Here is a 17616-nt window from a genome sequence, read left to right on the forward strand (position 1 = left end):
AGCAACCAATTAGAAGTCAGTTTTTATCTTCTAACCTACACTAGAAAGATAAAATATGAAATCTGATTGGTTACATGGTGCATACAGTGTGACAGTGAGGACACACACTCGTGGCCCCTCTGTGTATACAGAACATTGTAATAAACCTCACCGAATAATTGTCCAAGCATCCAATGCCAGGTATTATACAGAGAGTGGCATGGACGGGCACCGCTTATCTCTTCCTGCACAAGTTGTTGGAAACAGATCACTACTGCAGAAAGTTCAATGTCTGATTGACATAAAGTGCAAAAGATTAATTATACAGTCTTGTGCCCTAGCTGCTGCAGTACCTCATATTACACATTTCAACTGCTGCAGAACCCATTACGCACATAACGGCCAAAGCTGAAAACATGCAGCCTGGCTGCTGCAGAACCTCATAATGAACACGACAGCTACTGCAGAAGCTCATAACGAACACCACAGCTACTGCAGAACCTCATAACGAACACCACAGCTACTGCAGAACCTCGTAACGAACACCACAGCTACTGCAGAACCTCATAAGGAACACCACAGCTACTGCAGAACCTCATAATGAACACCACAGCTACTGCAGAACCTCATAAGGAACACCACAGCTACTGCAGAACCTCATAACGAGCACCACAACTACTGCAGAACCTCATAATGAACACCACAGCTACTGCAGAACCCCATAATGAACACCACAGCTACTGGTGAACCTCATATTGCACAAAGCAGTTTCCGCAGAATCGAATAACGAACACCACAACTACTGCAGAACCTTATAAAGCACAATACGGCTGCAGAACCTCATAATGAACACCACAGCTCCTATAAAACTTCAGAACTTGCACTTTAGCTGCTGCAGAACCTTATAACAAACACCCCAACTATTGCAGAACCTCATAACGAACACCCCAGCTGCTGCAGAACCTAAGAACTTGCACGTCAGCTGCTACAGAACCTCATAATACACACCACAGCTGTTGAAGGACTTCAGAACACGCACCGTGGCTTCTGCAGAACATCCTAACACACATCCTAGCTGCTGCAGAACCTCATAACTTGCACCTTAGCTTCTGCAGAACCAACAAACATCACAACTATTGCAGAACCTCATAACGAATACCTCAGCTGCTGCAGAACCTCATAATGAATACCACTGCTGCTGCAGAACTTCAGAACTCGCACCATGGCTGCTGCACGACCTCATAACAAACACCAGTGCTGCTGCAGAACCTGATAACGAACAGCTCAGCTGCTGCAGAACCTCAGAACTTGCACCTCAGCTGCCACGGAACCTCTAAATACACACCACCGCTGTTGAAGGACCTCAGAAAGCACAGCTGCTGCAGAACATCATAACGAACACCACAGCCGCTGCAGAACCTCATAACGCACAGCTGCTGCAGAACCTCATAACACGTCACAGCTGTTGGAGAACCTTAGAACTTGCACTTTGGCTGCTGCAGAACATCTTAGTGCACTCGGCTGCTACAGAACCTCATAACCTCATGCTGAACCTTATGGTACACAATTCAGAAAAGACAGACGTTGGGACGACTCTCCTTCCTTGGTCACAAATTGCAGTTTTGCTGCGTTTTTTTTTTTTTTCAGGGCGATTTTCACTGGTAATAAACTCTGCGCTGTCCTGTACCGGCAAAGTGAATTTCTGAAATCTCCTGCATACCTGCTTTTTTTCTTGCGGCTTTGAACCAGCAAAGCATTTTTTCCATGTCACTTCTTTCACACAAGTAAAAACGCACTGCACAAAAAAAGTGTGTATTTTAGGCTATGTGCCCACGTTGCATTTATGAAGCAGAAAATTTCTGCTGCATAAATGCAAGTCCTCTCCCGGAAAAACGCATGCGGAATTCCGCACGCGTTTATCGCGCTTTTTTCGCGCGTTTATCATGCGTTTTCCACATGCGGAATTGCCTTGCGTTTTTTATGCATTGAACAAAGGCAATTCTGCTTGCGGAAACGCAAAATTAAATGACATGCTGCGGATTTTTTAACGCAGCATAAACGCTGCGGAAAAATCCGCAGCATGTGCATAGAACTTGCGGAATCCCATTGGGGACCATGGGGTGCGTGTTACCAAGCGTTTTACAAGCGTTTCCGCTGCGGAAATACCGCATCAAAAACGCTTGAAAAATGCTACGTGGGCACACAGCCTTACGCGTTTTTCCTGCCAACATTCTGGCTTTTGATGTAGAAAGCGCTGCAGCAAATGCTCTTCACATAGAGGTTCTGCAGCAGCTGAAGTGTGGTGTGTGTGTGTCCTGTGTACATGATGCGTATTACATAACACTTGTCTACACTTTGTTTGACTAAAGCGCAACACTATCACAGTGCATTGTGGGACGTGTAGTTTCTTCCTGGGTCTCATCAGCCACTATACATGTAACCATTTACTACATTTCCCAGGATTCCACGGAATCGCGACTCCCCATTTGACGATCCAATCAGAAAAGACACTGACGTAGGACGCTCTGATTGGTCAGTTTGGAATTTGCGAGTAGTTTCAAATTGATAACGTGCGGGCTGGTCACCGGCAGCGGCTGGAGCGTTGTGGAGCTCCTGAGACCGGGGAAGCGGCCGGAGCCGGTGGGTAACAGGGCCTGAGGAGCGTAACGACAATGCGGGCAGTACCGGGCCTATCAGGGAGGACGCGCCTTTGCGTAGGAGGTTGAAGGGTCGCAGGGTGCGACATTATGGGATGGCGCTGATATAAGCGGGGGGGCTTGATAAAGCTCTAACTTCTGGGAAGCAGGCATCGTAGCTCCACTCTGAGGGTCACTGAATAATTGAAGTGTATGAATGGTTGGGGTGAGGGGGTAAACTGAGGGTCTCTACAAGGCTATTGGGGTTCTTGGAGTTATCACATGGGGAGGTTGGCCCAAGGTGTAAGTATGATGAATGAATCAACAACAAGTGGGACACAATCGTGAAGAGGAGCGAAATTTATTGGATATTTTAAACTTTAATAAACTGAAAAGTGGGGCGTGCAATATTATTCGACCCCCTTGAGTTAATACTTTGTAGCGCCAGTTTTTGCTGCGATTACAGCTGCAAGTCGCTTGGGATATGTCTCTATCAGTTTTGCACATTGAGAGGCTGAAATTCTTGCCCATTCTTCCTTGCAAAACAGCTTGAGCTCATTGAGGTTGGATGGAGGGCGTTTGTGAACAGCAGTTTTCAGCTCTTTCCACAGATTCTCGATTGGATTCAGGTCTGCACTTTGACTTGGCCATTCTAACATCTGAATACGTTTATTTTTGAACCATTCTTTTTGTATCCAAATCCGGCTTTAAACTTCGCCACAACAGTATCTCGGACCTGCCTGGTGTATTCCTTGGTCTTCATGATGCTCTCTGCACTTGAAACAGAACCCTGAGACTATCACAGAGCAGGTGCATTTATATGAGACCTGTGAATACACACAGGTGGATTCTATTTATCATTACCAGTCATTTAGGACAACATTGGATCCTTCAGAGATCCGCACTGAACTTCTGCGCTGAAAGTAAAGGGGCCGAATAATATTGCATGTCCCACTTTTCAGTTTTTAATTTGTTTAAAGTTTAAAATATCCAATAAACTTCATTCCCCTTCACGATTGTGTCCCACTTGTTGTTGATTCTTCCCCAAAAAATTAGAATTTAATATCTTTGTTTGAAGCCAGAAATGTGGCAAAAGGTAGAAAAGTTCAAGGGGGCCAAGTACTTTCAAAATGCACTGTATAGTGTGGGGCACTTTGTGGGTGAGAGAAGTTTATATTGTATTCTGTGGCAAATGGGTAACCAGTGCAATGACTCGTACAAGGTGGGGGCATCGGTGAAGCAGCTGGATATAAATATTACCTTATCTGCCAACTCCGGCAATACATAATAAATTGGGTTCAATAGTTAAGTGCAGGATGTGCTGTAAATGTTTTCATAAGAATTTGGGAAAGTTGTGAAATGACCTATAAATGTCTGTTCTATTCCTGATCTAATGATTTAGGTGAAATGAATCTGCTGCACTTTATGTACATGCTCAGTAGTGAGTCCGTGCTGTGGATGAGTCGGTGGTTTGGCTTATCGACTCCACAGCCCTGGTTGAACCCTCCCAAGACGAGAACAAAATTTGGTATAGTTAGTGGAGGGAGGAAACATGAGAAATTCCGGTTTGGATATATTCCGTTTCAGATAGAGTAAGGATGTGGTGTCAGACAGCAGCCAGACAATTCCTGGTATTTTGTATTAAGGTAGGGATGATGTCAGGAGATGTGTGGGGTGTCATCAGCATAGGGATGATACTGGAATCCAAATCTGCTGATGGTTTGTCCAGTGGGGTCATATATAGGGAGAAGAGGGGGCTTTGGACTGAGCTCTGAGGAATCCTGACAGGAAGAGGAGCAGTCTGAGATGTAGGAGGAGAACCAGGAGAGGATGGTGTACTCAAGGGCGATAGTGAGGAGGAGCTGGTGATCCATGGAGTATAATGCTGCAGAGAGATCCAGGAGAATCACCAGTAGTGACCATTAGATTTAGCTGTTAGTAGATCATTAGAGGCTTTAGTGAGGGCAGTTTCAGTGGAGTGTAAGGAGCGGAAACCAGATTGTAAATGATCAAGAAGAGTTATCTGAGAGATGGCGGATTAAACTGGAGTGGACCAAGCGTTCCAGGAGTTTACAGATAAAAGGAAGATTAGAGACAGGTCTGTAGTTAGCAGTGCAGTTAAGGTTGAGGCATGTGAGTTTTTTTTTTTTTTTAAATAGGGTTTGTAATGGTGTGTTTGAATGAGGAGGGAGAGATTCTGGGAGAAAGAGCGACATTAAAGGGTGATCAGGCCTGTGGAGTCTGTAAGCCAAACCCCTGACTCCTCAATTTCCATGACTTCGACTCCCTCATACATGGGTCATGTTTAAGTGATAAATTTACTGTAGCACAGATTCATCTCAGCTAAAAGTCTAGACCCTTAGATCAGGAATAGGACAGACATCTTTAGGACATTTCACAAATTCTTATGAAAAAAATATTCCCCACAAACTGCTGTACCCAATTTATTATATATTTTAGAAGTCGGCGTCGGCCCATTTTATACCGACTCCTATTCCACCAAAATGGGCTCTGACTCCACAGCCCTGAGGAGGAGTCCACTACTAGGATGACCCCTTCTCAATCTGTATGTTTGCTCCCATTAAAATAACACCTATACTGACCTCTGGTGCCCTTCCAGCTGTGTCGGCACTCTCATTCCTGGGGCTCACCTGAGGTTGTTACATTACCTGAGATCTGCCCCCATTCAGCACCGGTGTCACTGTCTCCGCCTTCAGACAAATCAAACATGAACAGGAAGTCAGAGCAGCCGCAGTCCTGACTTCCTGTTGATGTTCAATAAGTCCGAAGGCGGAGACAGTGACACTGGTGCAGATCTTAGGTTACATAACCTCACTTGACCCCCAGGAACACGAGCGCTGACACCGCCTGGAACAGAACCGAAGGTGAGTATAAGTGTTTTTTATATTAATGGGGGCAAACCTTCAGATTGAGAAGGGGTTGTCCTAGTAGTGGACTCCCCCCTTTAATGCACCCCTCAAGCATTTTATTAGTGTTTTCTTATTGCAACGCTGGAGTGGTGCTTCTTTACTAAGGTCCCTGACCCGAGTATTATACTCACCTGCTGCTGCCTTCAGCTTCTATCACCGCTTCTCTGGTCGGTCTCCAGCAGTTTGTGACTTGCTGGAACTAACTGGAGGTCACTTTTCTGTGCAGGTCTATAGGAGCCTCATTCTAGCCTTGTTCTGGTTCTTATAGACTTGCACTGAGATCTTGTTACCATTACTTCTGACTTCCAGATAGTCAAAAGTTATGGCCTCAAGATGGCACTACCGTACCAGAGCGGTGCTGAAATAAGGTGAAGTTGGCGGCAGGTAAGTATGAGTAGGAGCAGGGACCTTAGGTTAGAAACGCCGCTAGAGTAATGCTTTAAATATTCGTCTATACCGGCAGAGCCGCTGAGTTCACTGCCATGCTTTTGGTGTGACGTTGGCGCCGCAGCCAATGCCAGTCACCTGGAGCAGTGGCTGAGAATTGCCAGTGGACCCAGGGAAGGTGAGTAAAGCGCAGTTTGTTTAACTTACTGCAGCCAGGACAAAACACTGAAGAGGTTGTTCCTTTTCAGACAATTTGCTGATCTCCAGGCACAGGTTTGGTGTTATAGGTTTACAGACATGGTGTGCCTCCAATAGGCCCACTTATTCTCTCCTCGCCCAACATGATGATGCCATTGGCAGCCTTCAGTCCTATTGCGGCTGAAGGGTGATGGCTGTAGGAAGGGACCTACCCACCCCCAATTTTCCAACCTCTTACATGCCACTACCACGATTAACTGCAGCATCTAAGCGGTTAAACTGCTTAGATTGGAGCTAGCTAGACTAGTCTGGATCCAAACTGTATGGCACATGCTCGGCTCCTAACCCCACTCCATACTTAAAGTGCACACATCTGCTGGGCATGTATGGGCTCTTGAGGTCCTCAGCACTTGCCTTGGTACGCTGGGTGCTTGCTGTGGACCTGTTCAGTCTAAATGTTGGGGGCTTATTGGGGACAGTACTGCATTGTATTATGCTCTTTCAGTCAGGGGCTACACTAGATTTTAGGGTGGGATGATGGAATTCTGCATTTGTGTAGGTGGAGGTATATTGTGGATTCCTGATGTGGCATAAACCTTGGGATATACACTGCTCAAATCATCAATGGAAATCAAATTTATTAACCAATGGATGCCTGGATTTGGAGTCATCCCCAAAATTAAAGTGGAAAAACACACTACAGGCTGATCCAACTTGGATTTAATGTCTTTAAAACAAGTCAAAATGAGGCCCAGTATTGTGTGTGGCCTCCACGTGCCTGTATGGACCTCCCTACAACGCCTGGGCATGCTCCTGATGAGGTTGCGGATGGTCTCCTGTGGGATCTCCTCCCAGACCTGGACTAAAGCATCCTCCAACTCCTGGACAGTCTGTGGTGCAACGTGACGTTGGTGGATGGAGCGAGACATGATGTCCCAGATGTGCTCAATCGGATTCAGGTCTGGGGAACGGGCGGGCCAGTCCATAGCTTCAATGCCTTCATCTTGCAGGAACTGCTGACACACTCCAGCTACATGAGGTCTGGCATTGCCTTCATTAGGAGGAACCCAGGGCCAACCGCACCAGCATATGGTCTCACAAGGCGTCTGAGGATCTCATCTCGGTACCTAATGGCAGTCAGGCTACCTCTGGCAAGCACATTGAGGGCTGTGCGGCCCTCCAAAGAAAAGCCACCACACACCATTAATGACCCACTGTCAAACCGGTCATGCTGAAGGATGTTGCAGGCAGCAGATCGCTCTCCACGGCGTCTCCAGGCTCTGTCACATGTGCTCAGTGTGACCCTGGTTTCATCTGTGAAGAGCACAGGGCGCCAGTGGCGACTTTGCCAATCCTGGTGTTCTGTGGCAAATACCAAGCTTCCTGCACGGTGTTGGGCTGTGAGCACAACACCCATCTCTGGGTGTTGGGCCCTCATACCACCCTCATGGAGTCGGTTTCTAACCGTTTGTGCAGACACATGCACATTTGTGGCCTGCTGGAGGTCATTTTGCAGGGTTCTGGCAGTGCTCCTCCTGTTCCTCCTTGCACAAAGGTGGAGGTAGCGGTCCTGCTGCTGGGTTGTTGCCCTCCTACGGCCCCCTCCACGTCTCCTGGTGTACTGGCCTGTCTCCTGGTAGCACCTCCAGCCTCTGGACACTACGCTGACAGACATAGCAAACCTTCTTGCCACAGCTCGCATTGATGTGCCATCCTGGATGAGCTGCACTACCTGAGCAACTTCTGTGGGTTGTAGAGTCTGTCTCATGCTACCACGAGTGTGAAGGCACAACCAACATTCAAAAGTGACCAAAACATCAGCCAGAAAGCATTGGTACTGAGATGTGGTCTGTGGTCCCCACCTGCAGAACCACTCCTTTATTGAGGGTGTCTTGATAATTGCCAATAATTTCCATCTATTGTCTATTCCATTTGCACAACAGCATGTGAAATTGATTGTCTATCAGTGTTGCTTCCTAAGTGGACAGTTTGATTTCACAGAAGTTTGATTTACTTGGAGTTATATTGTGTTTTAGTGTTCCCTTTATTTTTTTGAGCAGTGTACTTGTGGTGCTGGTATTCAGACTCGTAGTGGCGATGACTTTTGGATAAGGGGAGTCACAAAATTTCGTATTAAAAGGAATGAAATGAAGACCGTGTAGGGGGAGATGGGATACATGAGCACACCAGTAGTACTGGATATGTGTATGAATTTGGGGGGGTTGCTTTAAAGGTAGAGTGGGGCCCATTGTGGCTTTGAGATGCACAATTCATTGGGAGTGACTGGTTGTAGGAGTTTCTCCTCTTGGAAAGGATCTGGATGCATTTGAATTGAATAAGTCTATAACATCTGTCACTCCTTTTTTCCATGGAGAGACTGTCGTATTGTATTTGAACTTTTTTCCCCTCTTTACCATCCAGGATAATAATCTAATACAGCGCTACTGATTCCAAGAAGACGTGTTATCGGGGGAGGAGCAGGTCATGTCGGGCTTACCGGAAAGCTACTCTTATGATGCTCCTTCCACATATATCAACTTTGGTACTATCCATGATGATGATCATAATGCAGATTCCTGGTTTGGTGAGTGTAGTGTTTTTTGTTTTTTTTTTAATTTAACATTTATACTCTCATACTGAAAACACTCCACTGCATTCAGCCCACTCCCCTGGTTTCGTAGGCGATTAAAACCGGGGCCATCGCCTATGAATCAAATAAGGGTGAACAAACTGTGCTAACGTCAAATTTTTATCGTTCTGCAGATCAAGTGACTGATGGCGAGAACGTCCCCCCAGCATTAGATCAGAATACAGAGGGTTCTGCCTTTGGGGACACAACTTTGGCACAAGCAGGTAATAATGGAAAGGGTCTGCATTTTGAGCATATTACAATTAGTGTAGATATTCACCTAGAGAATTCAGTCACTGTGTACATACATTACTTATCCTGTATTGATCCTGAGTTACATCCTGTATTATACTCCAGAGCTGCACTCACTATTCTGCTGGTGGAGTCATTGTGTACATACATTACATTATTTATCCTGTAGTGATCCTGAGTTACCTCCGGTATTATACTCCAGAGCTGCACTCACTATTCTACTGGTAGAGCCACTGTGTACACACATTACATTACTTTTCCGGTACTGAGCCCAAGTGATGGACATTCAGTATTATACTCCAGAGCTGCACTCACTATTCTGCTGGTGCAGTCACTGTGTACATACATTACATTTCTTATCCTGTACTGATCCTGAGTTACATCCTGTATTATACTCCAGAGCTGCACTCACTATTCTGCTGGTGGAGTCACTGTGTACATACATTACTTATCCTGTACTGATCCTGAGTTACATACCGTATTATGCTCCAGAGCTGCACTCACTATTCTGCTTTTAGTAGTCGGAGTCCGTACTAATGGAGTCGGCCAGTGCAGGACCTGCTTGTTGCAGTTTAGTGTTCTAATAGGATATACCTAATTGGTGCACTCTTCAATAAACTCCATGGGGTTGAGGTACCCTGTATGAGAGGTTGCTTTGGAGTTTTGGCTACTGTAGATGGCCTTTCAGATCATAGGTGCAGCTAGATTGTTCCCTTCTCAGATTGCCATAGGGTGGCATACAGTTGCCCTAAAAGTACATGAAAAAAGGTTGCCAGCTAGAGTCCTAATCAAATTGTACTTCATGTATCTTTTTTTATTTTTGTAGAGGAGGCTGCTGTCAGCAGCAGTTATCCAGGAGATGCTAAGAAACAGCAGAAGACTCCACAGCCCAGAAGGTAATGACTATGGAAAAAATGCATTCTGTGTGTGCTTTGGTTGTGAGTGAACAGCTCACTGTGTATTTGCAAGGACTCCACAATGTTTTGTCATGTACAACATAATTCCACTGTAAGAGGGTTGTTGTCTCCTTCAATACTGTTAATCTGGCCTTAAAGGGAATCTGTCATCAGATTTTGGTCACCTAATTTGAAAGTAGCATAGTAGAGGCTGAGACCCTGATTTTAGTGATATGTCACTTACTGGGCTAATTGCTTTAGTTTTGCTAGGAATTCCATATCAGCAGGAAATTATCCCTAAAGGACTAGTAGATCTGTGCATAGGCAGAAAGCTGCTATTCTGTGGTGTGGGTTATACAGAGCTCGGCATTCAGAGAACTGGGAGCTCTGTAGCAGATAAAACGGATATTGTATCAAAATGACAGTGAATAGCCCAGTAAGTGACACATCACTGGAATCTGGGTCTCTGTCCCTGCATTATGCTGCCCTCAGATTACATGACAACCCTGGTGACAGATTCCCTTTGAGCAGTTCTAGAACTTTTTTAATCTTTCAGTCTCTGCACCTCTGCTTGCAGCCAGCATATTTAAACACTTTAGTCTATGTTCAGACCTAACACTTCCTTTCAGTTTCAGGTTGTTACATTTGGGAAAGTTCTTGTCTGCAGGCTGCTTTGGTGTATCCGTGCAGGGAAAATGCACCAAACTAGACTCTGCTATGAAGTTGTGTGTTTTTTGTTTTTTTTTTGTATTTTTCATAAGGTCATCGAAACGCCTATCTGCACAACAGAGGACCAAGCAAATGGCAAAGATCAGAGCCGAAAGAAAGAAGGTCCCTTCTAAACAGGAAGCTCACCCACCCTATAAACGACAGAGGTTGTAAGTGTCTAGCCACCATCAGAAACCTGGAACCCAGTAAGAAAATTCTATATTCGTGTGATCCGTGCCTGTAACGTGGGATTTTTCTTCCAGGAATGCTGTCAAATGCAAATCCGCAGACTCCACCATTAACAAAGGGCACTCCAAGAGTGTGTCTGACACATCCTCCAAGCGGAATTTACCATCAACCCCCACAGTACTCAAGTATGTCCATAGCAACCTCTTGATTGATGGGTATAGATAGGTTAGCTGGTTTACATTCTGTGTGGTCGTGGGGAGACCTGCCCAAATCTTTTGAGGTATAATATTTGCCCACTCAAGGCCTGACCTTAAATTTGGGATATCTGTTGACCACATTGGATGTTGAAGCATTTTTAAGAAGCTCTGCTTTGTAACCTGGTATCTCGTCTGTCTAGGAGAAGAAATATGCCCTTAAGAGTAAAGAACTCAGAGGAACAAGAACTGGAGAAGGTGCAACAGCTTCAACAGGAGCTTGCTGATAGACTTAAGAAGAATGAGGAGTCCCTGAAAGCTGCCTTGGCTGGAGCAGGTGCAGGAATGAACTCGCAGTAGCTCAAAGATGGACCTGCTGTTGTCCATGTGTCACAGTCTAGGAGCACTTGAAGAAATAATTGTATTAAAGTTCTTCACTTACTCTTATAGGTCAGCCCTTGAAGAAGGTGCCTATTCAAGCCACTAAGCCTGTAGACATTCACTTTCACACTGATGACCGTATGAAACGACATCAAGAGGAGACAAGTGGGGAGCAGTACAAACAAGTGGACTTTACCTCCGAGCTCCGCAAACACCCTCCTTCTCCAGTAAGTATTCACAGGAAACCTTGCGGGTACAAGCTGCTTTTATGAAAGCATTTATTTCATACATAGCAGTGGACTTGGCATACATGTAAAGTCAGTAAAAGAAAATTGGCTTTATCTGAGGATTCATATTAAATGTGAAGAATACCTCCCCAAATGCCGTACGTGTAATATATATCTCGTATAGTGGCCGCTTGCAGCTCTTACCGGGTTTTAGGAAAGCAAAATTTTCCCTTTCAGGGACTTTTCTGTGAGAGGATTACCTGGGTTAAACAATCTGATTATTAGTAAATTTGTTCTTCTATGAATGCCTTTCTGTTCAATGTCCCCATCCACAGACCTCCCCACTAATATCTTCCTACAAAATAAAAACTCAAGAACAGAAGTTCCGCATATCCACCATGACTTGAGTTAACTGGAACTATATCTGTTCTTTCTTTCAGGCCCATATACCAAAAGGCGGTCGCACCGTTCCCAAACCTTTTAACCTGTCTCAGAGTAACAAAAGGAAACACGAGGAGACAACTGGGGAATATGTCTCGACAGCTGAGCAAGTCCTGGCTTTCAGCAGAAAGACACCGGAACGCTTCCACCTGCGAAGCCGGCAGAAGGAGCTGGAAGGTTGGTGGACTATCGGGCAATCAAGTTGTTTTAAAAGGTTATTAAATGTTTTTGTGGCTTCTGTTTAATGATAATGTTGTTACAGGTCCGTCGCCTGTGAAAAATGTGAAATTAAAGATTACAAACCCAAGGACCCCTATATTAACGACCAAGCAGCGGCTTAGACCAGTCACCTGCAAGAGTTCTGCAGAAGTGGAAGCAGAGGAGTTGGCAAAACTGCAGCAGTGAGTAATCTGGAGGATGTTCTGCCCCATGTTATATCCTGCCATCTCCAATATCAGTATATATTACTGAAAATAAGTTTGGGTGATGGTAAAGGGGGTTTTTGCTAGATTTGGAAATTACTCCCAATCCTATGCATGTGGGATAACTTACCAATAGCTGTGAACCCCTGGAGTGGAGGTCAAGTTTTCACTGAGCTTCGGACACAGCAATTTGGAATTTCTTTCTTATCTTTATTCTTGCATAACTTCCAAACTTAACACCATCCCTTTTAAGAAGAGGTCCATAAATGCAAAATATTACTTTTCCACAAGGACCACTAACCATTCCAAGAATGAGCCTCTGCAATGTTCTGTTTGCGCACATTTATGACCAATACTCTATTCAATTGCTCTATTGAAATGGGGCACTCCAACCCCCCCCCCCCCTCCCGATCAGCACGTTCAAATTATCACCCATCTTGTGGATAGGTCAGAACTTGCATTTATATTATGACCCATTTTAGTGTTGATGGTTCACTAAATGGATGGTAGAGGAGACTCGAAAAATTATTTGGGATCCTCCTGAACACCAGTAAATGAGATATTGCAAAATTGTCCCATTCGCTTCAATATGACAATGCTGCAATATGCTGCTCTGCTTCTAAGTAGACGGCACAATGTAACATTGCACCTTCAAATAGCGGTTTGGCAGATGTGACAAGACTCTAGGGCCCCCTCCTTCCCCCAGTCTAATATTGATGTGTTGTCCTAGTGATAAGCCGCCTGTATTAAAAAAAAGCAGATTCCTCTAATATCAGTTTGTAGGATGCCACCAAATCTTTTATTTATTTTTTTTTCTTTTCTTTTCTTTCTTATTAAGATATAAATTTAAAGCCCAAGAGCTCAATACAAAGATCTTGGAAGGTGGCCCTCTTCTTCTTCCAAAGAAGCCCCCTGTCAAAGAACCCACCAAACCTGTAGGCTTTAATCTAGAAATTGAGAAGCGAATTCTGCAGCGGGAGAAGAAAAATGGCGAGGAAGAAGAGCCGTTCACCTTCCATTCCAAACCTTGTCCCAGCAAGATCCTAGCAGACGTAGTGGTCAGTGGTCTTCAGCTGCCGTGCTTTGCTTGATTACCTTGTAGCTTTTAACTTCTGATACAATATTTTTGGGGGTTTTTTCAGGGGGTTCCTGATAAAAAGGCCCTGCCACCGACTGTGCCGCAGTCTCCCGCTTTTGCACTTAAGAACAGAGTGCGTGTACAAACCTGGGAGGAGATGAAGGCAAGTTCACTTATGTATCCCATAAACATTTTACTGGTAGAAACCATGTGGACTCTTCTGTGTCATCAATTTGTATATTGTAATAACCACAGAAAATGAGGCAGCACAAGCATAGTAGTGGAGCAAGTGGTGTCAGCCCACATGTTACCAAACAACCACTATAAAAAAATTACAAAAAGAATACAGGACTTATTCAGTGCAAAAATGTATTGACCCATGTAGAAATAGGCATTGTAATAACCAAACATATGTTGCCATTTGTAGGATGAACCTCCACCAATCATAAAAGCCAACCCAATGCCCCATTACGGGGTGCCCTTTAAGCCCAAGTTGGTAGAGCAGAAACAAGTAGAGGTTTGCCCTTTCTCATTCAATGAGCGTGACCGGCACAGGATGGAAGAAAAGGAGAAGAAACTAGACCAGCTCAGAAATCCAGATGTAAGTGTGGGCCCTGTGAGAGATCATTGCTCCCTGGTCTGAAACTATCCTAAGCCTTTTTGTCTTGTGATCTGCCAAGGTTCCGAAATTCAAGGCTCAGCCTCTGCCTCAATTTGACCACATCGCCCTTCCCGAGAAGAAGGTGAAGGAGGTGACGTCCCAAGAACCCTTTAATTTGCAGATAGATAAACGTGGGGAGCAGAAGTTGCAGCGGTGGAAGCAGCAGGTGAGGATCTCCTCTGTATCCCGAAGAGTTTAATTTGGATTTAGCATAACGATCTCTCCCATTTCCAGATTAAAGAAGAGCAGAAGCAGCAAAAGGAAATGACCTCTTTTAAGGCTCGGCCCAACACTGTGACTAACCAGGAGCCATTTGTGCCCAAGAAAGACAGCCGGATGTTGTCAGGTATGGTCACTGGTAATGGCCACATGCACAACCCCTTGTCTATATGTATGTTATCGAATGGGTGGATCTAACTATAAGCCTGCACGGGGAGCAACTCGGGGAGAATGTCATCCATTCATTTCAATGGGTGTTCCGTAATAATGCTTGCAGCCACTACTTTATTCGGCCATCACAAAACGTCTATTCAGAGTGGGGTACGCATACTTTTTCTTGAAGACTTGTCACATCGAAGGGAATTTTTTTTTTTTTTTTTTTTTTTTTTTTTTTTTTTTTTTTTAAACTGAAGACAAAATGTCCTGAAAAGTATCTTCTCCACCGAGTTGCACCATAGCTCTTGGTCCTATCACTGGGCACCACTGGCAGGCCAAGCTTGGGACTGAATGCGTCCTGAAGCCCTTGACCCTCCAGCTATTTCTCCTTTCACCTTCCTCCTTTTTGCACCAATTCTCTCCTTTGTTTCCAAACTTAGAGAGCCTTTCTGGTTCCATAGTTCAAGAAAACTTTGAGCTGGCTACAGAAAGACGTGCCAGGGAAAGGCAGGAATTCGAAAAGCGCTTTGCAGATATGGAGGCTCAAAAATGCCTCGTGAAAGAGGAAGAACGTCTGCAGCAAGAAGAGCAGGAAAAGGAAGAGCTCAACAGACTAAGACATGAATTGGTATGTGGCCTCCAAAAAAGTAGCCGAGGCAGGCATATCCCTGACAATTGTTTACTTGCGGCATTGTTGATGTCACAGGGAACGTGTCTGCTGCGGGCACGTGCAAATATGATGGCTGAACACTAGGGGGAGCTTTGTGCATACAGAAACTCTGGGTTGAGTGTTCCTGATCAGGATGTAAGTTTTTTTTTTTTCTTCTTCCCCCATTTAGGTTCACAAAGCTCAACCAGTCAAAAAATTCAAGCAGGTCGAAGTCAAGACGAGTGATGTTCCCCTGACTGTGCCCAAAACTCCTAAGTTCTCAGACCGGTTTAATATTTAGCCGCTGAAGTGATGTCCATGCCTGGTAGCTCACATTTTTACGTATTTTGCATTCATAAATGCCATTTTGTCCAATGGTAAAAAAAAAAAAATATTGGGGCAGAAGGATAAAAGGAAAAAAACAAAACTATGTACTATATACGGGGAATGTGCTGGAGGGTGATGTAAATACTTTCTAACTTTTTTTTTTTTTTTTTTTTTTTTTTTTTTTTAAATGCGCTTTTTTTGGGGGGGAAGTGAGGGGGGGGAATTAGTGTACAATGTAATTTTGTAATAAACGTCATCCTGTGACTGTTCATGCAGTTTTAACCACCGTTAACCGAAGCCTTGTCAACGCTGTCTTCTTTAGCTCCACTAGTCAGGGAAGGGGCTAAAATCGTGTCTGCTTCCTCTCTGGACCCCCACCACTCTTGTCTGGTATTGTAGAAATTTAATACCAGGCAGACTGACTTCTCCTATTGCAGATCTTCATTCAGGTCAGAGTGTCTGGAGTTGCACTGATTGCAATCGGGTAGCTCTCGTGTGACCTTTTTAGTGGGGAAGGAGGCATGTGGGGTCACCTGTCCCCTCTGAGGCTGCACTCTGCCACAGTCACACGACTGCTCTGGTTTTATTTTTTTTCACCTAGTGCTATAAATAAATGGATTATTTATAAAGCAGAACTTGTCTTGGATTCAGTAATCGGGGCTGGAAAGAGCCCAGGTGAAGCAACAACTCCCAACAGAAGTGAAGCTGCAGTGCTTCATACATAACATATATTTAAAAGCTGCCGGAGACTGTGTTGCTGGGGTCTTAAGTCTAAGAGGCCAGTACCCTTTGGATTCTCCCCACCCCCTCTGTCCTTGAGTCACAGGTCTCCCTTTTGTTTGTAACTATAAGGAGCACCAGTCTTGCATGCCAGACTGATTGACTCTGTTTGTAGTTTGGGCAGCATGAATTGGCTGTTTAACCCCTTAACTACCGACATAATGCATTTTCACGGCGGCTGTTAAGAGTACTTATTCCTCAGCACTGCTTTCACGCTTCTGAGGAATAACAGTGTAGCACCCCCCAGCGTCGGAAAATCTTCAGCGTCTCCGCTACCAGGGGTAGCAGAGACCCCGGAGAACATGATCAGGGCCGGTTTTAACGGTCCCCTGTCATGTGATCGCCGTTATTAACCAAATAACGGCGATCACAAAAAAGTCAGATTTAAAATTCACTTCTTTCTCCTCTGATATGATCTAACATATCTGAGAAGAGAGAAATGGGGTCCCTGAGCCACCCCACGATACCTTTTAGGTACCGGATCCGTAAACCCCTTACCCGGCAACAATAGGGAAATTTTTCTATTCGTTTCTTTTGATCACTGTGATGGAATTGATTCTCAGTGATCAAAAGCAAAAGAAATAATGAATCAAATCCCCCCCCCCCCTTTTTTTTTTTCTCCATTCTTTGCCATTAGAGTAGAGATTTTTTTCAAAAGTAAAGAAGAAAAAAAGACTACAATATGGCGACTAATGTTAAGGGCAAATGCTCGCTACTTGAGTTTTCATCGGGTGCTCCGGTATGCATCGAGAATCGTGGGTTCTCGAGTGAGAAGTTTGAGTCCCCGACCCATGTTTCATGGCTGTTATACAGCCAAAAAAATACATGAGGATTACCTGCCATACATGGGCAATCCCCACATGATTTTTTTTTTTTCTTTTGGGTGTCTAACAGCTGCAAAAAACATGTGCAACGGGGACTCAAGCGTGTACCTGAGCACCCGATGCAAACTCAAGTAGCGAGCACTTGTGCTCAAGATTAATGACATTATCAAATTTTGTCATACCTCTAGGTTCAAAATGCTCACTATACCCCTTGATTATACCCCCCGAAGGATTTTGTTTCCAAAAATGGGGTCAGTTGTGGGAGTTTCTGATGTTTAGGCATCTTGGGGGGGGCTCTGCAAATGTGACATGGCGTTCGCTGTCTTTCAGCCAAATTGGTGTTCCAAAATTCAAATGTTGCTCCTTCCGCTCCGAGCTCTGCCGTTTGTCCAAAGAGAACTTTTTAACTACATGTGGGGTATGGCCGTGCCTGTAAGAATGTGGGTAACAAAT

At 44.7% G+C, this 17616-nt stretch overlaps 1 protein-coding gene across 2 annotated transcripts; it reads left to right on the forward strand.

Moving 5' to 3' along the window:
* Positions 1 to 2484: 2484 nt before the first annotated feature.
* Positions 2485 to 15741, forward strand: TPX2 (TPX2 microtubule nucleation factor). Of its 2 annotated transcripts, none has more exons than XM_073682813.1 (17): positions 2485 to 2619; positions 8552 to 8714; positions 8894 to 8983; positions 9838 to 9907; positions 10669 to 10785; positions 10879 to 10989; positions 11202 to 11335; positions 11449 to 11606; positions 12047 to 12224; positions 12310 to 12448; positions 13308 to 13527; positions 13612 to 13710; positions 13975 to 14148; positions 14228 to 14374; positions 14443 to 14554; positions 15045 to 15211; positions 15423 to 15741. In XM_073682813.1, the coding sequence occupies exons 2-17, from the start codon at positions 8615 to 8617 to the stop codon at positions 15531 to 15533; spliced, it is 2127 nt and encodes a 708-aa protein (XP_073538914.1). In that variant the 5' UTR covers positions 2485 to 2619; positions 8552 to 8614; the 3' UTR covers positions 15534 to 15741. The 2 variants fall into 2 exon arrangements, with proteins under 2 accessions (XP_073538914.1, XP_073538913.1); XM_073682812.1 differs by having other exon boundaries at positions 15024 to 15211; positions 15423 to 15739.
* Positions 15742 to 17616: the final 1875 nt, after the last annotated feature.

The sequence above is a fragment of the Phyllobates terribilis genome, unplaced genomic scaffold (genome assembly GCF_046119375.1).
Source record: "Phyllobates terribilis strain yellow unplaced genomic scaffold, ASM4611937v1 Scaffold_5__5_contigs__length_657084704, whole genome shotgun sequence".
Lineage (NCBI taxonomy): Eukaryota > Metazoa > Chordata > Amphibia > Anura > Dendrobatidae > Phyllobates > Phyllobates terribilis.